This window comes from Mustela lutreola, chromosome 17 (assembly GCF_030435805.1).
Source record: "Mustela lutreola isolate mMusLut2 chromosome 17, mMusLut2.pri, whole genome shotgun sequence".
In the NCBI taxonomy this organism is placed as follows: Eukaryota; Metazoa; Chordata; class Mammalia; order Carnivora; family Mustelidae; genus Mustela; species Mustela lutreola.
Window position 1 is genome coordinate 20,233,368 of NC_081306.1, and position 22,807 is coordinate 20,256,174.

General features: G+C 53.6%; 1 protein-coding gene across 2 annotated transcripts in view; it reads left to right on the forward strand.

The window, feature by feature from the left end:
* The first annotated feature begins 1,706 nt into the window (after positions 1-1,706).
* LOC131819867 (mitochondrial import inner membrane translocase subunit TIM16) overlaps positions 1,707-22,807 on the forward strand; it is a 64,170-nt gene continuing 43,069 nt past the window's right edge. The window contains exons 1-7 of one of the 2 annotated variants that reach the window (XM_059155264.1): positions 1,707-1,882; positions 4,351-4,447; positions 5,536-5,610; positions 9,250-9,320; positions 9,713-9,896; positions 12,634-12,710; positions 22,170-22,220. In XM_059155264.1, the coding sequence (XP_059011247.1) occupies positions 1,823-1,882; positions 4,351-4,447; positions 5,536-5,610; positions 9,250-9,320; positions 9,713-9,896; positions 12,634-12,710; positions 22,170-22,220 (615 nt within the window). In that variant the 5' untranslated portion in view covers positions 1,707-1,822. The remainder of the gene's footprint in view (positions 1,883-4,350; positions 4,448-5,535; positions 5,611-9,249; positions 9,321-9,712; positions 9,897-12,633; positions 12,711-22,169; positions 22,221-22,807) is intronic. The other variant, XM_059155266.1, reaches the window with a different exon arrangement.

The window sequence follows — 22,807 nt, forward strand, 5'->3', positions numbered from 1 at the left end:
TGTTGATTTTAAAAGAAGCAATATCAGGGACGCCTGGGTGGCTCAGTTGGTTAAGCAGCTGCCTTCAGCTCAGGTCATGATCCCAGCATCCTGGGATCGAGTCCCACATCAGGCTCCTTGCTCGGCAGGGAGTCTGCTTCTCCCTCTGCCTCTGCCTGCCATTCTCTCTGCCTGTGTTCGCTCTCTCTCTGACAAATAAATTAAAAATCTTAAAAAAAAAAAAAAAGCAGCAATATCAGCAGTAATCAAACACCACAACTATGAGACAACACTGCGGACCCTGCTGGAATTCCAGAGTTCCAAGTGTAGGCTCCCCGGAGAAAGCTGTATCCAGTGGCTGCTGGACTGCTCAGAATTCCAAATCCCAGGCCTCAGTCCACTCCACTGGCCTCTTATTTTCAGTTTATGGAGATCAAAGTCGCTCTTAATTCACTGGGTAGGATACAGGTAGGAAGTAGCCTTTGAGACTTCACAGTTTAGTTGTGAAAACTGAAAAAAAGAACTTGCATCTGGGGGTCGGCTGGTACCCTCCACGACTGCAAACTTCTTCAGAATCACCCTGTGGGCAGGTACCTCCGGACAGGCTCTCCTCTGCCACAGGCTCCGGAAATTTTTGCAGCAATCATTGGCATTCCTCGGATCAAAGTCCTTTTTACAGACACGCCTGAGCAGGTGTTCTGCCTGTTCTCAAGCAGAAAGCGTAGTTCGCTTTCAAAGCAAAGAGAAATATGCTTGTGGAATGAATGGCCCCAGGTGAAATGAAGTCGTTCTCTTTTCTTCCTGAGTTGTCTGGGGACTAAGCGAGTCATTGGTGGGGCAGCGGCGCTCTGGAAGTTATTCTCCATTTCTCTCAAGTTTCTGCCTTTCCGTTTATCTCTAAATCATACTTGCTTTCATTGCAGGTGTCAGTCCTGCCCTATGGCGCCCAAGGCCTGCGCCAAGACATGCCCTAATGCGGGGATGCTGAAGGCCGCGCCCTTGCCCTCAGTCCACCTGGCCTAAGCAGGAGGAGTGGGATGCGGAGGCGCTGGAGTAAGCCCAGCGATAGGGATGTGCGTCAGACCTGAGCTCCCCTTCCTTTCCCCGCAGCCACCCGCTATCTGTGTGACCACGGCCAGCGGCTCCTCTGTCCTGAGCGTGGTCTCTGTGTCCGAAATGGAGCTAGTCTACTTCTGCCCCTTCTCTGCCCGGCGTAGGCCGAGCCCGGGACGCTGGAGAGCCGCCCTCCGGAAAAATTCCCGACTACAAAACCGGGATTGTGGGCGCCTGGGTGGCTCAGTGGGTTAAGCCGCTGCCTTCGGCTCAGGTCATGATCTCGGGGTCCTGGGATCGAGTCCCGCATCGGGCTCTCGGGAGCCTGCTTCCCTCTCTCTCTCTCTCTGCCTGCCTCTCCATCTACTTGTGATTTCTCTCTGTCAAATAAATAAATAAAATCTTTAAAAAAAAAAAAAAAAAAAAAAAACCGGGATTGTGCCCCCAGCCCCCGCGCGCGCCCCGCGAGGTCGGGGGCGGACAGCGCGCCGCACGTGACCTCCCCGCCCGCGCGGCCAGCACGCCGGCATTGGGGCGTGGCCCCGCCTGGCGGCCTCGCGGCGATTGGTTGCGGGGCGGGGTCGGCGGCGCTCCCGCCGGGGGAGAAATGCCCGGGGCGGAGCCCGGTGGGCCGGAGCGGGCTGGGATTGGCCGGGGGCGTGCCTGGGCGTGGCCGCGAGCGGCCGCGAGCGGGTGGGGCCGGAGGCGGCGGGAGTCGCGGCTGCTGTCCGTGCACCTGAGAGCCGACGCCCGGGTCCTCGAAGCTGCACCCGCCGCCGTCCTCGTCGCCATGAGCCGCTTCAAGGTGTCCAAGTTCCGACACACGGAGGCCCGGCCATCCCGCCGCGAGGTAAGCCCTGCCCTCGGGTCCCTGCGCCCCTCCCCCTACCCTGGACCCCGCTCGGGGACCCCTGAGCCCGTCTGCCCGGGGGCGCCCCCTTCAGGCCCGGGCCCGGCTATTTCGTCGCACTCGGAGGACAGAATCAGGCGATCCCTGGCCGGGTCCCTCTCTGACCGCTCCGTGAGCGCCGCGGTCCCCGGGCTCGCCCGCCTCGCCCCGGGACCCCCGAAGCGGTGTAGCCCGCCCAGCCGCGCCGAGGCCTGAGGCCTGCAAGGCTGCCTGCCTTCTCGGCTTCCGGTCGGCCTCGCCGGGGACCGCGGCTCGGGCGCTGCTGGCACCAGCTCCTCCCTGCCGCCCCGGTCGGCCCTTCCCGGTGCTTGGGTACGGGAGAGATGCCGCTCTCTCCGCTGGCCTTGACGAGTCCGGGTGTGTCAGCCGAAGAGCGGGAGCCCCTCAGTCAGAGGCGCGCCCCTCCCTCGGGTTTCCGCCGGCGCTTCCTTCTCTCAGGGCTGGCGCAAGAGCAGCTCTTCTCTTACTGGGGTGATGCTGCCAGGGTTGGGTGGGGTCTGGGGAAGCCCGAGGAGGTTGAGCCCAGAGGAAGAGCTGAGCCAGGTGTTGGGGCGCCTCGGACCCCCCGGAACGGCAGCCGGCCTCATGAGGGGTGTGCTTCAGAGGTGATGATGCCAGTCCTGCTCTGCTGCTCCCAGTATTATTTGGAAGGCTTAGGAGCTGACCTCTAGTAACCCCATCAGGAGCAAACGCACAGCAGGGTACTGGGGCAGAAGCCCAGTTTTCATCCTCTGGACAGTATTTCCTCTGTACTTCCGTGTGCTCCTGGAACCACAACTGTGAACACCACAGCACTTGACTTCCTCTCTACTGCTAACTGTCTTGTGAGGGAGACATCCAGCAAGCAGACATGCCTGCAAGGGCGCTGCAAGTTTTAGTAAGTGCCCCAAAGAACACACAGGAAGGGCCGGGATGGAGATGGAGATGAATGGCCACGTGGAGGTTAATCTCCATACAGTAGTCAGGGAAGGCTCCAGGGAAGAAGGTGACATTTAAGCTGAGGCCAGGAGGGTGAGAAGCAGCCAGCTGTGAGAAGAGTGGGGTGGGAAGGGGCGCCTGGGTGGCTCAGTGGATTAAGCCACTGCCTTCGGCTCAGGTCATGATCTCAGTTTCCTGGGATCGAGCCCTGCATCGGGCTCTTTGCTCAGCGGAAGCCTGCTTCTCTCTCTCTCTGCCTGACTCTCCGCCTACTTGTGATTTCTCTCTCTGTCAAATAAATAATAAATAAAAAATCTTAAAAAAAAAAAAAAAAAAAAAAGAGTGGGGTGGGAAGGAGCCTGGAAAGTGGGCCAGGGTGGATGGAGAGCAGTGATGGGGAAGCAGGCTGTCAGATGGTCCAGAGCAGTCCTGTAGAGTTCAAGGGCCACAGGAAGAAGTTGGGTTGTTTCTGAATGCAGTGGGGAACCATTGTACTAAAAGGTTGAAAGCAAAGCAAGGGGTGGAGAGGTGCTCAGATTTGCATTAATATACCGTCCTTCTGCATGCAGTAAGCACTCCTTTATGGGTCTGGAGTATACTCAGTGGGCTTTGGGGCTTGTCCCAGGTAGGCCATAGTCCAGCAAAGTAAACAGATGAGCATGGGACCAGGGATTACAGAGAAAGGTTTAAATAGTTTAGGGTAGGGAGATGGGAGGACAGGTGATCTGTTCTCCTTTTAAAGGTATTTCCTATCACTCTGTTTGTACAGTAAACATGAAATAATGCAAGATGATAACCCAGGTAAAAATTGAAATAGAAACTTGCATGGGAGAGGCGGTTTCTGGTGCACTGTGGGTGGGTAGGTTGGGAAACAAGGGTGTTCAGTTTTCAGGTGGCCGAGATGAGTGTCATGCAGTGCTTTGATACCAACAGAGAAAACATTTAGACCTTGCTGATCTTTAGTTTCAGAACGACTCCTTTGCCTTCTGTATGTGGGGGTTTTAACATTATTGCCTTCTCTTGGGGGTGCAATGTTCACCTTTCTGTGAGACCTTGTGGAGAGGCCTTGATTCTTCCCCTTTCTGAGCTTGAGTGTTTTCTCCTGGGGCTTGCAAGGAGACCCCTGTGCTTGGGGGAGGCCTTTGGTCATGCCCTGGAGGAAGTTGAGTCTGTCTTCTGTTTTAGGTGCTCACTTCTGCTTTCTCTGCTTTTCTCTCTCCCTTTTAACAGGAATAACCCCTGGCCTCTTGACTACATTTATGCAGAGCTTCCCTTCTGACAGTCTTCTCCCCCTTATCAGAGAACTGATTTAATAGACCAAATTACTCCGCTGTGATTGAGGTTATCATTTCAGTAATATTTTGCATATCCTAAGGGAGTATGTGAGTGGGCACAGGGTTAGATCCAAAGAAATGCATTTCTAATTGTGCAGCCCCTGCCTTAGTTATGAGCAGAGACCTGGCTGTCACAATTCTTTTCTTTATTTTCAGACCTGGATCAGTGACATTCGAGCAGGAACCACACCCTCATGTGGGAACCAGATCAAATCCAGCTGTCATTTGATTGCATTTAACTCTGACCGTCCAGGTAGGAAGCTGGACATGGATGTGGATGGACATTTAGATATTGTCAGCCTAATAAGGATGGGGAGGAAGGGCAGGCTCATTTCAGACTGGAGGCTTGAAGACTCCTTGTGGGGGTCAGAGGTCAACACCCTGCAGGTCCTTAGACCCCTACAAAGTGGTCAGTGTGCAGAAATGGATTGATTTTGATGCGGTTATATACGCATACTTTGTATAAACTACAATGCCTGTGGTTTTTGTTTTTGTTTTTGTTTTTTAAATTTATTTGAGTGAGACAGACAGTATGAGTGGGAGGGGGAGATGGAGAAGGAGAGAGAGAATGTCAAGCAGATTCCACACTGAGCATGGTGTCCAACATGGAGCTCAATCCCAGGACCCTGAGATCATGACCAGAGCCGAAACCAAACGTCAGATGCTTAACTGACCGTGTTACCCAGGCGTCCCAGGTTATGGTTTTTAACAGATTGGCCGGGATGACAAGGAGAGGACTATCCTCTTCGTTTTCAGCTATCCCCATATGCTAGCCATTCCTTATCTGGGGGTCTGGGATTGTCTGGAGTCAATAGGAACACCAAGATTTGAAAAGCTCCCCTATGTTAGTTGGGACTTTTTGGTCACTAGTGATGACTTGGACATCAAACTGAGTTAAACAAAATTCAGATAGTTCTTTGGCTGCTGTAAATAAGACATGCAGAGGCTTTGGGCAGAGCCGTATCCAGAGGCTCACACATGCCATCGGCCCTGACCTGTGTCCTATTCTTGAGCTCTGCTGCCCTTGGATGATGGCTTCTTTCTCAAGTAAAGCTGGGGAAATTGGCCACTGGTGGCCCTAAGCTGATCCCATATGACCTACAATGTGAAAAAGAGACAATCTCTTCAATATGTTCTGAACATCTGATGTCACATGTTCTTTCATAGGAAAAGAAAATAATCTTGGATCAATCACTGTGTCCAGGGGGATATTGTCTTATGATTAGTGGAGGCTCTGGGAAGGTCTAAGGCTGAGCTTTTGGGTCTCCTGTCCTCTGGGTGCCCTGGGCAGCAGACAGTTCCCATTAGGACTGAAGTCAGAAGCCCACATGTGTTTGACAGGTGTGCTGGGCATCGTGCCTTTGGAAGGCCAAGGAGAGGACAAGAGACACGTGACCTACCTCGGCTGCCATTCAGGTGAGTGGAGACTGGATCAAAAAAGTCTAGAACTTGCTCCTCCCTCCCTGGGTGCAGGGACTCATACTCACCTGAAGCCACAGTCCCATGATTGGAGAGGTCCCTCCTACTATACCTTGCTCTGCCTTTGTACAGTGTCCATATTGGAACGCTGGGTCCTGGTTGAGAATTCCACTTGGGCAGAGAGAGGGGAACCTGAGTGCTCCAGGTTGCCCACCTGAGAGGACGGGGACGGGCCCGGCCAGCACCAGGCTCCAGGCTGATGCCGTGGAGTGCACTGTGGCAGACTCAACCCTCTGGGGTTCTTAGCCCTGCGTCTTCTACTGGAGCCCAGCAGACCACCCCTCACCACCAGGCCTCCTCCTCAGCCAGGCTGCTCAACACCCTTCTAGGAGGGGGCTGTCCGTGCTTCAGGGCTGGAGATGGGGCCTCACAAAGAGAGCTTTTGTGAGCCACAGCTGCTTCTGGGGGCAACTGGCAGCCCACCTGGCAGCCCGCCCGCTCCGAGGGAACAGCTCGCTCTCCCTGGGCTGCGGCAGCCCTGGCCCAGCTGCCTCTTCGCTCCCTGTCCAGCTGCTGCTACGGCTGCAGGCCAGCCCCTTTGGCTTGCATTCCTGCCCCTGCTAGGCTGCCTGGGGGGAAGGAAGAGGGCTGGCCCTAGGTCCCCAGTCTGAGTGTGCGGCTCAGTGTCGGGGTCCAGCTGATGAGGACAGAGGCCAATTAAGTAACCGTGGTGAAGCCTGGTTGAGAGCCCTCGGTGTGCTAAACACGATATCTACACTTTCTCATCTCGTTCTTTCTGAAAGCCTTTCACGACTTTATTGAGGCATCGTTTACGTACCATTGATGTGACTTGTTTTGAGTGAGGAGCTCCATGACTCTTATGGAAGTGACAGAATTGGGCATCCAAAACCCAATTTTAGAACGATTCCCCAGAGGATCTTCCTGCCCCTTTGCGGTTAATCCGTTTCCACCTCCGGCTCCGAAGCCCTGGGCTCCAGCTGATCTACTTTCTGGCTTTGTGGCCAGAGTCTCTGAGCTACTGTCACGGCCAAGTCTGGCTAGCTGCCTGTCTTTGTAAATAGCGTTTTTGGGGACACAGCCACCCTCTTCATTGGCATTCAGCCTGTGACTGCTTTCTCTCAGCAACCACAGAGTTGAGGAGGTGTGACGGAGACCATATGGCCCCCAAGCCCTTAAGTATTCACCGCCTCACCCTTTGCAGCAAACGTTTGCCAGCTTTTGCTCTACGGCCCGGCCTTTTCTGGATGCTTCTCATAAATGGAATCATACTGCGTGGAGTCTCTCAAATCTGGCTTCTTTCACTTAGCATAACCTTCTGAGATTCATCTTTGTTGTAATGCATGGCAAGAGTCTGCTTTCTCATCCATTCTTACACCTTCCTGAAGAAAGTTTTTGTTATTTTTTAAAGATTTATTTATTTGACAGAGAGAAAGCGAGAGCACAAGCATGGGAAGTGGCAAGCAGCCGAGAAGCAGACTTCCTGGGGAGCAGGGAGCCCAATGCGGGGCTCCATCCCAGGACCCTGGGATCATGAACTGAGTCGAAGGCAGACACCTAACAACTGAGCCACTCAGGCGGCCCTGAGCCCTGTATTCTTGATGCATGTTACCCCTCAGGGAGCTGCCCCAGGTTGCTGGTGCCTGCTGGGTAACGAGCCCCATTACTGGGGGGCCTTTGAGGAGAAGCTGGACCAGGCCTCTTTTGATCAGGTGTAGCTCCCTGTGGCCTCAGCTATTCACAGCCTTGCTGGAACGCTGCATGGGGGGCACCTCTAGTTCCTCAGAACCTGCCTTCGAAGCAGCAGGCACCAGTCTGCCCTCCAAGGTGCCACCAGTAGGGGGGAGAGTGCGGTGGGCTGGCCTCTTGTTGCTCCCCTGCCTTTCGGGGGTGCCTTCTGCCTCCTGGCTCAGGGCCAGGTGCCCTTCAGCCCAGCTGCCCAGGCAGCAGGGGGCTGGGAGGTGTTTCAGAGTGTTCCTGTGGTCTGGGCTGTGGGGTGGCTGGGGACTTGCTCCAACCTGGGAAGGGTAGTGTAGTGCTGTGCTGAGGGAATAGGTTCTGAAACCAGACTGACCGCCCAGCCTTGTCCTTTCTTAGATGTGTGGCTCTGGGCAAGTTACTTAAACCCCTTCTGTGCTCACGTCCTCATCCCCCCTGTTGGGATCACACCACAGGGCCATCCTGAGGGGTCGCTGTGAGGATTTGATGAGATAAATGCATGCAAAGGACACAGGCCTGCCAGCCAGCTGAGTACTCAGATTGACCATGTCCCTGGTTCTTGTTCCCTTGGGGACGCCAGCTTGCTCATGCTGGCTGCGGCACCCAGCTGGGCCCTGCCCTGCCCTGTCCCGTGCAGACCTCACAGTCAGGGTGGCAGGGCTTCCAGGTATCCAGACCAGGGCTGTCCCAAGGGGTGCCTGTCTTCATCTGCCCCTTCTCTTTTCTGTTCTGGCTGGGATGCCTGGAGTCTGGCTGTGGCCCGAGAGGAACACAGACTTGCTTGACCCCCAGTGGAGGCAGGCTGCAGAGATAATCGCTCCGCTCCTTCCTCTGGGGACGCAAGCCTGGCCAGAATGCTCATAGTTCCCTGCCACCCCCCACACTGAGCCCTGACCTCCTCACCCTCCTCCTGAGATTCAGGAAATGGGGGTTTCCCCTCAGGGCTGTGGCTCACTCTGTGTGTCCCTGTCTCCCCCTCCTGGCCTTCCAGAGGTGAGCAGCTCTGGTTCTTGGGTTGCAAAGAACTGAGACCAACTCCAGCTTGCTTTGGCCAAAAAGGGATTTAGAGGAGAGCTTCTAGAGCTGAAGGCCTGGGGAATTTCCAAAACCGAAGGAGCAGCTGGACATGCAGGCCTGCGGAGAGTCCTGGCACGGGAGCCGAAGGCTCCCTCCCGGCTGGCTGCCCTCCACCCCACCCAGGCCAGTCCCTGAGGCACCCTGTCACGAGGCCTCCCAATTCCTGGTTTAATTCCCTTAAGAGAGAAGCCAGTCGCTTCTGTGGCCCCCCACCCCCCCGGTGCAGTCTCGAGGGGCAGAGAACTCCAAGCTTGCACGTGTCACCCAGATGCCGGCTTCCCTGATGTTCTGACCTGTTCTAGTCCTGCATGTTCTTCAGGGCTCCCTGCATCTCCTCCATGAAGCTGCCCTGAACCCTGACCTGAGAGGCCCCGCACTCAGCCCACCTCTTGTTCTGTCTGCAGAGACGCGTGTGTGTCTCGCTGGGGCGGTGCTGAGGGTCTGTCAGGGCTGGGTGGTGTCTGTCCATCTCGTGAATCCCTCGTGGGTTGACACTCGCATTCTTTCACACGTTTGCGGGCCGGGCCCTGCACTGGGCTCTGGATCTGGGGCAAATGCAGGTGCTTGGGGTTTTGAGGAGCTTCGTGCTGACATCCTGATGCCAGGGCCTCTTTGCCTATCCTGGGGGATGTGTATCACAGGCGGGAATTTCCAGTGTGACTTTCCTCGTGGACTTTCAGCCTGCCGCCATGTGGGCGGAGTTGTCCCCACCTCTGAAATCCCGGGCTGTGGTTCCTCACCTTGGGGAGATATCCTATTGGGCTGGAACCGAAGTTCTGGGAAGTTCTCGCCAGGCCTGTGTCAGCCATTGCTTTCCTGCAGACCTGGTCACAGACTTGGACTTCTCTCCCTTTGATGACTTCCTCCTGGCCACGGGTTCAGCTGACAGGACGGTGAGTGGACCTGCTGGATGAGCTGCTTGATGTCCCTCCCAGTACCCTCCAGGGCCCTTGGCTCCTGCACAGGCCTCCAGAGCTGGGTTAGCCCAGATCCTCAGTTCCTCAGCCTACACTGGCTCCAGCATGCTCCCGTGACTTTGGCAGGAGCTGTGGCCCTGACTTGCTGTCCCGTTGCTGGGCTGCCTGAGGAGAGCAGGGATGGGGTGGTGTGGGACACTGGAAGGGATGGACCAGAGCCCCTGCCCCGTGTCTCTGCCCCTCCCCGCACCGACACCCCTGATGACATGCTGCAATCTTGGGCTGGATTACCTTGTCTTCTCATGGGATACACGGTTCCTGTGCCCAAGTACCACCGCCTGGGCTCACGGACTTCCTCCTTCCCGCAGGTGAAGCTGTGGCGCCTGCCTGCCACTGGCCAGGCGCTGCCCTCGGTGCCTGGACTGGTGCTGGGCCCGGAACCCGTGCAGGTGGATGGGCTGCAGTTCCATCCCACCGCTGACGGCGTCCTGGTGAGCGCAGCGGGCACGGCCGTGAAGCTCTGGGACGTGGTCAAGCAGCAGCCCCTCACAGGTACAGGCCGCACTGGCCGCCCTCCCCGGGCAGCCCCCGTCCGGACGGCATGCTGTCGCCCTCTGTGTTCCTTAACGTGAATTCCAGGATACGTGTTAACGGCTCGTGTGTCAGTGATAGGAAAGGTGGTGAGAGTCTAGCAGACGTATCCCAAATGCTCCGTCCCACTTCCTGTAGGCATGTATTTTCATTTCGTGAAATTGTTTTTCCTCCCTATGCCCAAGTACCTTTCTTAGTGTTGCTTCTTGAGTGTTATGTCAGTTCAATTTTGAAAGCAAACTTCTGGCTGCCTCTCTGCCAGACGAGGATTCTGCTGTCTTGCAGCCCCTTCCCCGAAGCTTCTCCACTGGTTTTCACGGCTGAGCCTGTCTTGGTGCGTTCCAAGTCTGGCTGCTCTAAGCTGCCCCCGCAGCCAGGGTGCCTTACAAACAAACAACAGGAATTCATTGCTCGTGGCTCTGGAGCCTGGAGGTCCAAGGTCAGGGTGCCAGCCAACTCGGTGTTTCGTGAGAACCTGCTTCCGGGTCACTGATGGCTGTTCCAGTGCTTTGTCCTCACCTGGCAGAAGGGATGAGGGGGCTCTCAGGACCTCTTATACGGTCACTGATGTGGCTCAGGAGGCTCCACCCTCGTGACCCGGTCACCTCTCTGAGGCCCTGCCTCCAGACCCCGTCCCAGCGGGAGTTAGGCTTCAGTGTGGGGGGGACACAAACATTCAGACCAGCACAGATGATGACAGCTTTGGGTCAGATTCCTCAGCGAATGGTTGTGACCCCGTGACCCATGCAGAGGCCTAGCGTTCTGTGGTGATGCCCCGGTGTCATTTCTGCCGAGGCCCTGATACGCGCATGCCCTGTTTAGGGCAAAGACACAGGGCTCCGAGAGCTAAAGGATAGCCTTGCCTTATAGGGCTGTCTGGGGAGCATCCAGCATGGGTCAGGCTCACCGAGGTGAGATCCCTACCTCTGGGGCTGGGACCAAGGGGGCAACTGAGGGCCGCTGTGAATTACCCAGCTCCTGGCACCATCCAGGAGACCGGTCTGGCCTTTGAAGCAGAGGGGACGGTCACCAGGCAGTCTGTCAGTAGGAGGTCACCCAGCTGTAACTGCTGTGTCTTGAGCACTCTCAGCCCTGGACAGTGCTAGGCCTTCCTGCCAACAGTGGTTCCACAGGCCACCGCTGCCATTCCCATGTGACAGATGAGGTTAAACAATGGGGTCCAGCCCATGGAGCACGTGGGCAGCAGGGCCTGGGTTAGTCCCGGGGGAGGAAGCCCGGGCAGAGTGGTTATCTGCTGCCGCAGAACCGATTATCCCAGAACATAGAGGCTTAGAATATTTATGAACATTTATTATCTCACAGTTTCTGAGGGTCAGAGATTCGGGAGCTGCTCAGCTGGGTGGTCCCAGCTCAGGGTCTCTTACGAGGTTGTGACTGAGACATTGGCTTCCTCATCAGGAGACTTGACTGAGGCAGGAGGCTCCGCTTCTCAGAGGGTTTGCAGACATGGTGCTGGCTATGAGGAGAACATCTCAGTCCCCGCCACAGCCTGAGGCTGGCTGCCTCTGGTGGACCACCACGGGGCAGGGAGCAGGGAGGAAGTGGCAGTGCCTTCCATGGCCCAGCTTTGCAAGTCACACGCCTCCATGTGCTCTTGACTGTCTTCAGTAGAAACGAGTTACTAAGCCTGGCTCCACTCAAGGGGGAGGAAATGGGGCTCCACATTTGGAAGAGAGTGTGCCTTGGAGCCCGAGGGCTGCCGTAATGAAAGCACCACAACCTGGATGACTTCAAGTCACAGAGACTTCCTGTCTCACAGTCTGGAGAGTGGAAGTCTGGAACCCAGGGGTCCGGGCACGGTGGCACCTTCTGAGGGCAATGAGGGCGAGTCTGTCCCAGGCCCTCCAGGCATCCCTCGGTTTGTATGTGGTGTCTTCTCCCTGTCTTCTTCCCTGTGCATGTCTGACTGTGCATCCATGTTTCCTTTTCCATGAGGACCAGTCCTACTGGACTAGGACCCATCCTGAACAATATCAGCTTAAGCTGATCTTCTAAAAAGACTGTTTTCAAAGAAAGGTACGGCATGGGTGCTGAGGGTTAGGACGTCAGCATCTTTTTTTTTTTTCCTTTTAACTTTATTTATTTATTTATTTTTAAGTAATCTCTCTACCCAGTGTGGGGCTTGAACTCCCAACCCTGAGACCAAGAAGTCACATGCTCTTCCAACATCGCCAGCCAGGCATCCCAGCATCTTTTTGTGGGGAGACCGTGCAACCTCTAATAGAACGAGCATCCCATAATTCGTGGGCGTATTTTAAAACTGTTATGCTGGGGGAGGAGCAAGGATGGCCCAAGCAGAGGCCTGGGGTGGAAATGTGTGTGTCCTGGCCACGAGCTGGTGTGACTCAGTCGGGCTGTGTTGGTGAGAGACTGGACGTTAGTCTGGGTGGGACGTGAGAGCTGGGCTGAGTGAGGGTAGGGAGGCTCAGAAGGTTTTAGAGTAGAAGTGTGGCCCGATGTGGGCAGGGCTGAAGGAAGAAGTCTAGGCGCAGTGCAGGGAGATGGTGGAGGAAGATGCTGGCCTTGCTCCTCCCACTCAAGAGAGAGCTTGCAGCTGCTGCCTCCGCCCTGGGCACCTGAGCTGGGCCCTCCTGTGCCCACTTACCTGGTGCCCCCATTGCCTGGGACAGCGTGGGGAGACCTTGGACCCCCTCCTAACCTTGCTGCTTCTCTGCAGAGCTGGCGGCCCATGGGGACCTGGTGCAGGGTGTTGTCTGGAGCCGGGACGGAGCCCTGGTGGGCACGACATGCAAGGTAAGTCTTGGGGAAATGCCCGTGGTATGGACTGAGGCGTGCCGGCTCTGTGCGGGGATATCACGCTGGGAACCGCATGTCCTGGGCTGTCCCTGGCGGGTTTGGCTATATTTACCAGTCAGGAAAGCGCTTAGGCCCGGTGGGGAGCCTGCTTCCCCCGCTCTCTCTGCCTGCCTCTCTGCCTACTTGTGATCTGTCTGTCGAATAAATAAATAAAATCTTAAAAAAAAAAAACAAGTTGGATGCTCAAATCGACTGAGTCACCCAGGCACCATAAACCCCCCCACCCCAGTTTTTTTAATCAGCTTTTCCCCCCATTCAGTTCATCAGACAGTAGGTTCTAGACATTGGCCTATGCTCTGCGGTCCATGGGGCTGCCAGCCCCGAAGGAGCCCCTGCTGGAAGGCAGTGTGGTTCTCTTACTCAGTCTCCATACAGGAGAGCATGGCTTCCCAGAGACAATGAGGTTGGGCCTGCCCTCATTGAGGAGGAGGGGACAGGGTTGGGACCTCCCCCTCCCCCTCCAGTGAGAAGCCCTCCCTGCCCTGCATTTCCACACCCTTCGCTGGTGTGTGAGAGAGAGGCGCACAGAAGGAGACCTGGAGGGACGGAAGAAGATGGTCTCGGGAAATTCTTGCTTTATGGTGACCAAAGTGCAGTCGTTTGTACTTATTTCACTAACTTGAGAGAGCAGTGGAAAAGTAAAGAAAAAACTATCACCTGTGATCCTCCCCCCAGGGGCCGTACCAGTCACCATTTTGACATCTCTCTCTCTGATCCCTTCTGAGGCATGTCTCTCTGTATGTGTGGAGGTCACGCCCCCAGGTTCTCCACCCCGCCCTTTCTGTTCTGCATAAAAATGCGTTCTTCGTTCCACCAGTAATGGAACAAACATACAAAATACCTTATCGTATAAGTTTACCAATTTACTCGTTTCATAGGTTGTAACGTCTGAATATATTTGTATATAGATTTTTGTTTCTTGGGGTGCCTATGGAGCAGTCGGAGAGGCACCTTCCTTTCACAGAGCTCACAGCCCAGCGTGGTTGATTCGGTTTTTGCTGTGGCTCCATAAAGATGGATTAGGACGCAGGGATGTCTCCCGGGGTTTCTGCTGCATTAGAAGCGGCCGGGTGTGGAGTGTCCACAGGAGGAGCTGCAGGCAGCTACAGTCCACGGGAGGTGGGGTGGGCTGAGGGCAAGTACAAGGCCAGGTGAGAGCAGTGGGTGTGGTGTGTGGGGGATGCGGCATGAGGGGGTGGCGTGGTCAGATGGCACCGTGGCAGTGGGACAGGATGGGACATGGGGAAATGGTAAGGAGCATTGCAGCTCCTGGGAGAGGGGGCGGTGCTGGAGGCAGGCCTTGGTGGTTAGGTGGCAGACCGTGTTCGTGGGGAGGAGATAGGCGTGATTTCCCAGGAGGGTATGGTGGAGCGGGGAGGAGGACCCAGAGTGTGGGGAAGAGGCTGTCAGGTGTGGGGATTTCATGTGCAGGGTTGACTGAGGAAGTGTTCAGGAGCTGTCCAGCCCCTCTCCCCAGGGATCGGAGCCTCATTTACCACCTAGTTCGAAGGGTGAGGTGGGATGAAGAGCTACCCAGCTGAGAAAGCCCTGTTGTGTCCTGCCCCTTCCTATTGGCGTGATGACTCAGCTTCTTGCCTGCCGGTGTCCCTGGAGGAAGAATAAGTGTGGTGAGGCCACAGCTCAATGCAGAGGAACTCCGCGTCCCCTCTAGACCCAGGGAACCTAAAGTTGTAGGGAGGAACAACGCAGATTTCCCGAGTGGGTCCCTGGAGTGGAGCCCTCCCCCAGCGCCCCCACTCTCCACACTGTTCCTGGACCTAGGGGCTTTCCCTGTGGGGACACAGTACCTTACGATGCCGTTGTCAGGGTTCAGCGTCCTGGAGGGGACGCTGGCCCAGCAGGGTGTGACTGCCACTCTCATGACCTGCCAGCGCTGTCTTGGGGCACCAGAGTCCTGCGTTCACTGCCACCCACTTCTGTTTTAAGGGGTATCCTAAGGGTCCTGGATGGGTGTGTCAAATGCAAAAACCTATGGGGAATGGTGCAGAAGGGGAGGCCACCCCGTGACTGCAGATCAAAAGGAGGTGCCCATGGGCTCATCCTGAGCATTGAGGGAGCCAGTGAGGGGGCCCGCCCTCAGCAGGCAGGAGCCTGCGCCCTCCTTTGCCAGTGGTTGCAAACTAGCTCTGGGTTTACACACAGCGCTGCCTGAGTCAGGTGGGGTATGGGAAACACTCTGCTTCCTCCCAGAGCCTCCCGCTCTGCACACCGTTTCCCACCTGGCTGTCTGCTTCTGCCTCCCAGGACCCGTGATTCCCTCCAGGTCCCACAGAAGCCCCTTCTGCTCCCTTCCCAGCTCTTCCCACTAAGGGAAAGGCAGGCAGCCGCTAGGGGGCGCGCTGGCCTCATGGATAGTCCAACCAGCTGTGCTCTCGCTCGGCGTGCTCTGGTCGTGCCTGTGAGCCCAGGGGTATGTGCCCCTCCATAGCCCAGTGCTATACCCCCCCTGCCGTGGCCCAGTCTCTGGCGCCAAGTGTGACCCCTGGTGTGGATCCAGTGTCGAGCTCCAGTGCTATACCCCCCCTGCCGTGGCCCAGTCTCTGGCGCCAAGTGTGACCCCTGGTGTGGATCCAGTGTCGAGCTCCGGCATTTGCTGGCCCGGCTGCCTTTGGGGAGTACCCAGTGTGGCAAGAATTGGGACTTTGACCCGTGAGAGGTGCTGCCATCAGTGATCCTCTTAAGCCTCAGGGGTTTGCCCACATCACCGAGCCCGTAGGTGGTGGAGCTGGTGTCCAAACCCAGGCCCTTGGGCTCTCCATGGGGCTCTGTTGCTTAGCTGGGAGTGAGTGGCCTTTGCTGCCAGGAGGCATCTTCTCTTTCTTTTTTCTTTTTTGCCTTTCTATATTTTCTTTCTTTTTTATCTATTTAAAAGATTTTATTTATTTATTTGACAGACATCACAAGTAGGCAGAGAGTCAGGCAGAGGGGGGGGAAGCAGAATCCCTGCCCAGCAAAGAACCTGATGTGGGGCTCGATCCCAGGACCCTGAGACCATGACCTGAGCCAAATGCAGAGGTTTTAACCCACTGAGCCACCCAGGTTCCCCAATATATTTTCTTTCTTTCTTTATTTCCACGTACTGTGTTACCCAGTGTGGGGCCCAAACTCACAGCCCTGAGCTCAAGAGTCGCATAGTTCACCGACTGAGCCAGCCCGGCACCACAAAGAGGCATTCTGTCTTGCCCACCATCTCTCAAGATCCTTTGTCTCTCACAGTCTCACTGTCTCTCCTATTCCTTGCCTCTTGCTGTCCTGTCTCTGTTCTCCATCTCTAGTGGTCCTCTCTCTCCATCTTACTCCGTGTTTCATTGTTCTTTCTGCTTCTTTGGGTCCTGTGTGTCTCTCTGTCCTCTTTTGTCTGTCTCGACATCGCATCCTCCTGCAGAGCTGTGGAGTGGCGTGGACTGGTGCTCCTGCACAGTCAGCTGGTTCCTGGCCTGGGCCTGCTTCCCACGTGGCACAGGGCAAGTGCTCAGTGAACGGCAGCTGTGAGGACTTTACCAGGAGTGACCCAAGAGCCCTGGGATCCCACCAGGTGCATCAGGGAGACCTGGGACTGGTCTGCCAGGGGAGGCCGGGCTTTCGAGGCCTCTGGGCTGGCCCCCCCCTTCTCCAGTTGTGCTCTCACCCACCGCCCCCTCCATTCCCACCACCTTGTCTTGGCCTTGTCTTCCCCTTCACATCACATGTCAGCAACTTCCTGCTTCCACATCTTCGTTCATGCATTTCCACTTCCTGTGAATACTTTCCCCTTCCCAGTGCAAGCTCTGCTTGTCCTTGGAGGTTCGTCTCAGGTCTGAGTTTCTCTTCGCAGTTCCCCGTGACCACTTGTGGGTTGCAGAGTCCAGTACTGGGCACGGACTGCTTGCAGCCCTGCCTCCCGAGCACCTGGGCCGGAACCAGGCAGAAACCAAGCAGGCAGTACAAGAGTTCCCATATCCGTCCTCCTCCCGTCTGGTCTCATGTTGGTTGGGATGCTGTGTCTGTTATGGTTAAACCAATTTTGCCACATTAACTAAAGGCCGGAGTTTACAAGAGACTTCACTCTTGGTGTTGCATTGTAGGGGTTTCCACAAGTGCAGGACATCAGCCGTCCACATGACAACATTGTGCAGAATCGCTGCTCTGCCCTAAAAGTGCCCTGGGCTTCACCCCTATCCCTCCCTCTGTCTCCCGAACCACTGGCAACCACCAACTCCTTTGCTATCTTTGTGAGATTTGCCTTTTCCCTAATGTCATACTGCTGAAATCACACAACATACAGCCTCTCCAGATTGGCGTCTTTAACTTAGTAATGTACATTTATGGGCGTTTCCTGTCTTTTGGTGGGCTGGTGGCTGTTTCTTTATGGTGGTAAAAAACATATCATAAAATTTACCGTCTTAACCCTTTTTTTTTTTTTTAAAGATTTTATTTATTCATTTGACAGACAGAGATCACAAGTAGGCAGAGAGGCAGGCAGAGAGAGAGAGGAGAAAGCAGGTTCCCTGCCGAGCAGAGAGCCCGATGTGAGGCTCGATCCCAGGACCCTGGGATCATGACCTGAGCCGAAGGCAGAGGCCTCAACCCACTGAGCCACCCAGGCGCCCTACCGTCTTAACCCTTTTTAAGTAGACAGTTAGGTGAAGTTTACTTACATTGCTGTGCAGCAGATCTCCTGAACTGAAACCCCATACCCACACCCATTAAACAACAGCTTCCCTTTGCCACCCCCCAGCCCCCGCCTTCAGTAAGCACCATTCTCCACTCCATATCTGTGATGTGGACCTGCTTAGACACCTCCCATAGATGGACCCATATACTATTCGTCTTTTTGTGACTGGCTGGTGTCATTTACCAAAATGTCCTCCAGGTTCATCTGTGTTGTGTCATGGGATGGGAACTTTTTCCCGGCTGTATAATATTCCCCCGTACATGTGTTTGTGCACTCCTCTGTCAGAGGACACTCGAGTGGCCCCCGTCTGTCAGCCGTTGTGCAGAACGCTGCCGTGAGTGCTGTGAATGATAACGTGACCCTCTTTTTACTTCCCTGGGGGAGGTACTCACAGTGGAATTGCCGGGTCATAAGGGAATTCTATTTTTACTTTCTTGAGGAACTCTCACATTGTTTTCCACAGTGGCTGTACCATGAGGGTTCCCACTTTTCCAGGTCCTCGCCAATGCTTGTTTCCTGAGTTTTTGACAGGGCCCATTCTAACGGGTGTGAGGTGATCATCCGTTGTGGTTTTACTTTGCGTTCCTCTGACGATTAGTGATGGTAAACATCTTTTTGTATATTTCTTGGCCATTGGTCTACCTTTGGAGAATTATCTGTTCAAGTCCTTTGCCCGTTTTTTAAAGTGAGCTATTTAACTTTTTTGTGGCTGTACGAATTCTTCGTTTGTTCTGGATACTAATCCCTTATCGAGACATGATCTGCCGACCTCTTCTCCATTCCCTTTGGATGACTCTTAACTCTGCTGATTGCATCCTTTGAGGAACAAAAGTTAAGTTTGTTGTAGTCCCGCTTGTCTGTTTTTGCTTTTGTTCCCTGTGCTTTTACTGTCCTGTGCAGGAAATCATTACCAAATCTGACATCGTGAAGCTCTTTACCTAGGCCTTCTTCTAGAAGTTTTATGGTTTGGCCTCTTAGTCCTTCTCTTTATCACTGCACAGTATTCCATTGTGTGAATGCACCACAGCTGATCTTTTCTGCTGTTGAGGGACGTGCTGATGGCTTCCACTTCTTTGCAACTTTAAAAGTGTCCTAAACATTTATACGGGCATAAGTTCCTTTTAAAATATTTTGTTTGAGAGAGAGAGAGCACGAGTGTGCTCATACAAGCGCAGGGAAAAGGCAGAAGGAGAGAGGCAAGCGGACTCCCCACTGAGCGTGGAGCCTGAGGCGGGGCTTGACGGGGGGCTTAATGTGGGGCTCCATGCAGGACTGGATCCCAAGACCCTGAGATCATGAGCTGAGCTGAAGGCAGACGCTTAACCGACTGAGCCACCCAGGTGGCCCAAGAGTATTTCTGGCTTTATAAGAAGCTGCCAGGCTGGCTTCTAAAGTTGCTGTTCCATTTGTATTCCAATCAGCAAATAAGAGTTTCTGTTTCTCCGTAATCTTGCCAGCATCTGATGATACCATTTTTTTTTTTTTTAAAGATTTTATTATTTATCTGCCAGAGAGAGATCACAAGTAGGCAGAGAGGCAGGCAGAGAGAGGGGGAAGCAGGCTCCCCGCTGAGCAGAGAGCTGGATGCGGGACTCGATCCCAGGACCCTGAGATCACGACCTGAGCTGAAGGCAGCGGCTTAACCCACTGAGCCACCCAGGCGCCCGATACCATTTTTTTTTTAAAGATTTTATTTATTTACTTGAGAGAGAGACAGTGAGAGAGAGCATTAACGAGGAGAAGGTCAGAGAGAGAAGCAGACTCCCCATGGAGCTGGGAGCCTGATGCGGGACTCAATCCCAGGACTCCAGGATCATGACCTGAGCCGAAGGCAGTCGTCCAACCAACTGAGCCACCCAGGCATCCCCTGATGATACCATTTTAAAAAATTTTAGCCATTCTAATAGGTGTGGCGTGGTAATTCACTGTTGTTTAAGTTTATAATTCCCTATGAGATGTGATATTAAACATCTTTTCATGTGTTCACTTTTCATTTTGTGTGTCTTTTTTGGTGGGGTGTTCATTCAGGTCTTTTAACCACTTTTTAAAAAAAAAGACTTTATTTAATTTATTTGACAGAGAGAGAGAGATCACAAGTAGGTAGAGAGGCAGGCAGAGAGAGAAGGGGGAAACAGGCTCACCGCTGAGCAGAGAGCCCCATGCAGGGCTCGATCCCAGGACCCTGGGATCATGTCCTGAACCAAAGGCAGAGGCTTAATCCACTGAGCCACCCAGGCACCCCATTTTGCCCACTTTTTTAATTGGGTTGTTTTCTTATTTTTGAGTTTTAAATGTTCTTTGTATATTTGGGATACAAGTCTTCTCTCAGATACGTGCCTGCAAGTATTTTCTCCCAGTCTGTGGCTTGTCTTTTCATTGTTTTAACAGTGTCTCTGTGGACCAGAAGTGTATGATTTTAATGAAATCCAGTTTTATCTTTCACAGGTCATACTTTCAGTGTTGTATCTAAAAAGTCCTTGCCAGGCGCCTGGGTGTCTCATTTGGTTAAGAGACTGCCTTCGGCTCAGGTCATGATCCTGGAGTCCCGGGATTGAGTCCCATATCAGGCTCTCTGCTCAGCAGGGAGTCTGCTTCTCCCTCATTCTCCTTTTCGTGCTCTCTCTCATTTTCAAATAAATAAATAAAATCTTTTAAAAAATTAAAAATTAAAAATATTGGAAGTTCTTGCCAGGGACACCTGGGTGGCTCCATTGGTTAAGTGTCCATTACTTGGTTTCGGTTCAGGTCATGATCTCAGGGTTGGAAGACAGAGTTCCATGTCAGGTTCTACTCTGCTCAGTGCGGAGTCTGCCTGGGATTCATTCCGCCTCCATGTTGGTCCCTTTCTGCCCCTACCCAGCTTGCTTGCAAGCACTCTTTCTTTCTCTCTCTCTCTCAAAAAAAAAAAAAAAAAAGCTTTAAAAAAAAGAGAAAGGAAAGAAAGTGAATTAAAAGTAAATAGATAACCCTTGCCAAATCCAGGGTCACCCAGAGTTTCTCCTGTATTATCTCCTAGAGCTTTTATAGGTTTGTATTTTACAGGTAGGTCTGTGATCCCTTTCGAGTTGACTTCTGTAAAAGATGTAAAGTCTCTGTGTGGATTCATCCTTTTGGATGTGGATGTGGAGTTTTTCTAGTACCATTTGTTGAAAAGACCGTCCTTTCTCAAACGTATTGCTTTCACTTCTTTGTCAAATATTGGCTGATTGTATTTGTGGAGTTCTGGCTCTGGGCTGTCCTCTTCTTTTGATCTCTTGTCCTTACGCCAGCACTATACTGTCTTGGTTAGCAGAGCTTTAGAATAAAGTCGGGCCCTGTCTGTCCTTCGACTTGGTCTTCTCCTTCAGGATTGTGTTGACTGTGCATTTTCTGCCTGTCCATATACACTTTAGAATCCGTTCATCCATAACCACAAAATAACTTGGTGGAGTTTTCACTGGGATTTTGTTGAATCTGTAGATCAACTTGGGAAGAAGGGACGTTTTGACATTACTGATTACTGATTATATTCCTATCCATGGACATGGACTTTCTTGTTTGTTTAGTTCTTTGACTCTTTTCATCAGAGGTTTGTAATATCCTTCCCATAGATCTTGTACGTATTTTGTTAGATTTATAGCTAAGCATTTCGCATTTTTTCGTGCTGGTGTAAGTGGTACTGTGTTTTTCATTTCAAATTCCGATTGTTCCTTGCTGGGTCGTTGTTTTTCAAAATATGAAAATATGAGTCCACCCTGAATGCAGCAAAGTGGAACTGTGCTAAGATGAAAAGAAGAAGAGCTGATCACCTCCCACCTTCCCCGTCCCCAGCACTAACACACAACCCATGCTGTTCAAGGCCTTTCTCCTTGCTCAGCAAACTTGCAAAAGCTACAGGAATGTGGTCACATAGAGATCCTTGTTTACTTTTGCCGCAGCAGAATCACACCATCCGTGTTATTCTCCACCGTCCCTGTAGCACTTAACGATTGGTCATGGCCAAGCCTGTAAGTAGTCAGTGGATGTAAATTCTTCCCCCCTTCTCCCCAGTCCTTTATGCGTGTACATTTCTGCACAGGCACACCCACTACTCCAAGGGAATAGAGTCCTTCTGCATGGTATGGGCACTTCATTTGGTGTGTGTATATATATATATATTTGTATGTGTATGTGTATATGTATATGTCTTACCTATTCCTGTCTCCAGCCTTAGGTAATCTGAGTCAGTAGCTGTATGACGAGTGATGGTTGGGATGTGTAAACTTGCTATCCTGGTTAGTCACCATGTTCTTTAGGTGTAGAAATGACATCATCTTTTGTGCTCCTCTGGGCTGAGCTGAACGCAGGGCCAGGCATCTACCAGCTGGTAGTCTAGAGTTTGGTTCTGGGCCTCATTTTCTCCATCTGTGACGGGGTCATGGTGATAGCACCACTTCATAAAGTGGCTGGAAAGATGGGGAAAGATCATGCGTGTAGTAGGCCTGGCGCATTGTAGGTGCTCAGCAAATGTGAACTCCTGTATCTGAGTTCTCTAGTGTGGGTGACTGGGGCAGGAAAGGGGGCCTGCCCCCTGCAGTGAGAAGTAGGAGCCAGCCTGGGGAGGGGTCACCTGGTGCGTGATGGCAGCCCTGTGTACTAGGAGGTGGGGCCATCAGAGCCTTTGGGTAGGGGAGAGAGGCTGGCCTCTAAGGACCCTACCTGTCCCAAGTACACTCTCTATTTACTCCTCTCTTCTTTTCCAGGACAAGCAGCTGCGGATCTTTGACCCTAGAACAAAGCCAGGGGCCTCCCAGGTGAGTTGTGTGGGCTGGGGGTTGGGCTGAGGCTCTAGTGGCTCCAGCAGGTATAGGTGGGGGTAGGCTCTGCCTCTTAGCAGAGATTCTGCCACACCCCATGCCCCTGGCCCAGGCCTGATGGGTGTGTAGGGGTCACCTGGAGTGGGCTCCTGCTACCAAAAGTTCTTTCTGGGAAACATGTTTTGGGTCCTGAGAGGACCTGGCTTGGATCACAGGGAAGGGCGCATCCTGGCTGTCCACAGGCCTTAGTGGAGGCGTCCTGTGGCTTTAGGAAGCTAATCTGAGATTCCAGCTTCCTCTTCTTCCTTGAGACCCTCATGCCTCCCTGCTTATCCTGGCACAGTTGGCAGAGGCCAGCCTTGGAGTAACCAGAAAGACACAGCCGCCCACCCCGTACCCTTCCAGCCTCACAGCCAATGGACCTTCATTCTGTACTTGGGGTCTGGGGGACCCAGGCACTGAGCATGTTTGGTTTCTGTCGGTGATAGTGCTTGGGGTGCCTGGGGCCTTTTGAGTGCTGAGTGGGTGATGGGTTCTGGGTTCATGCTACAGCCACTGAGCCACTGGGGAATCATTCATTCATT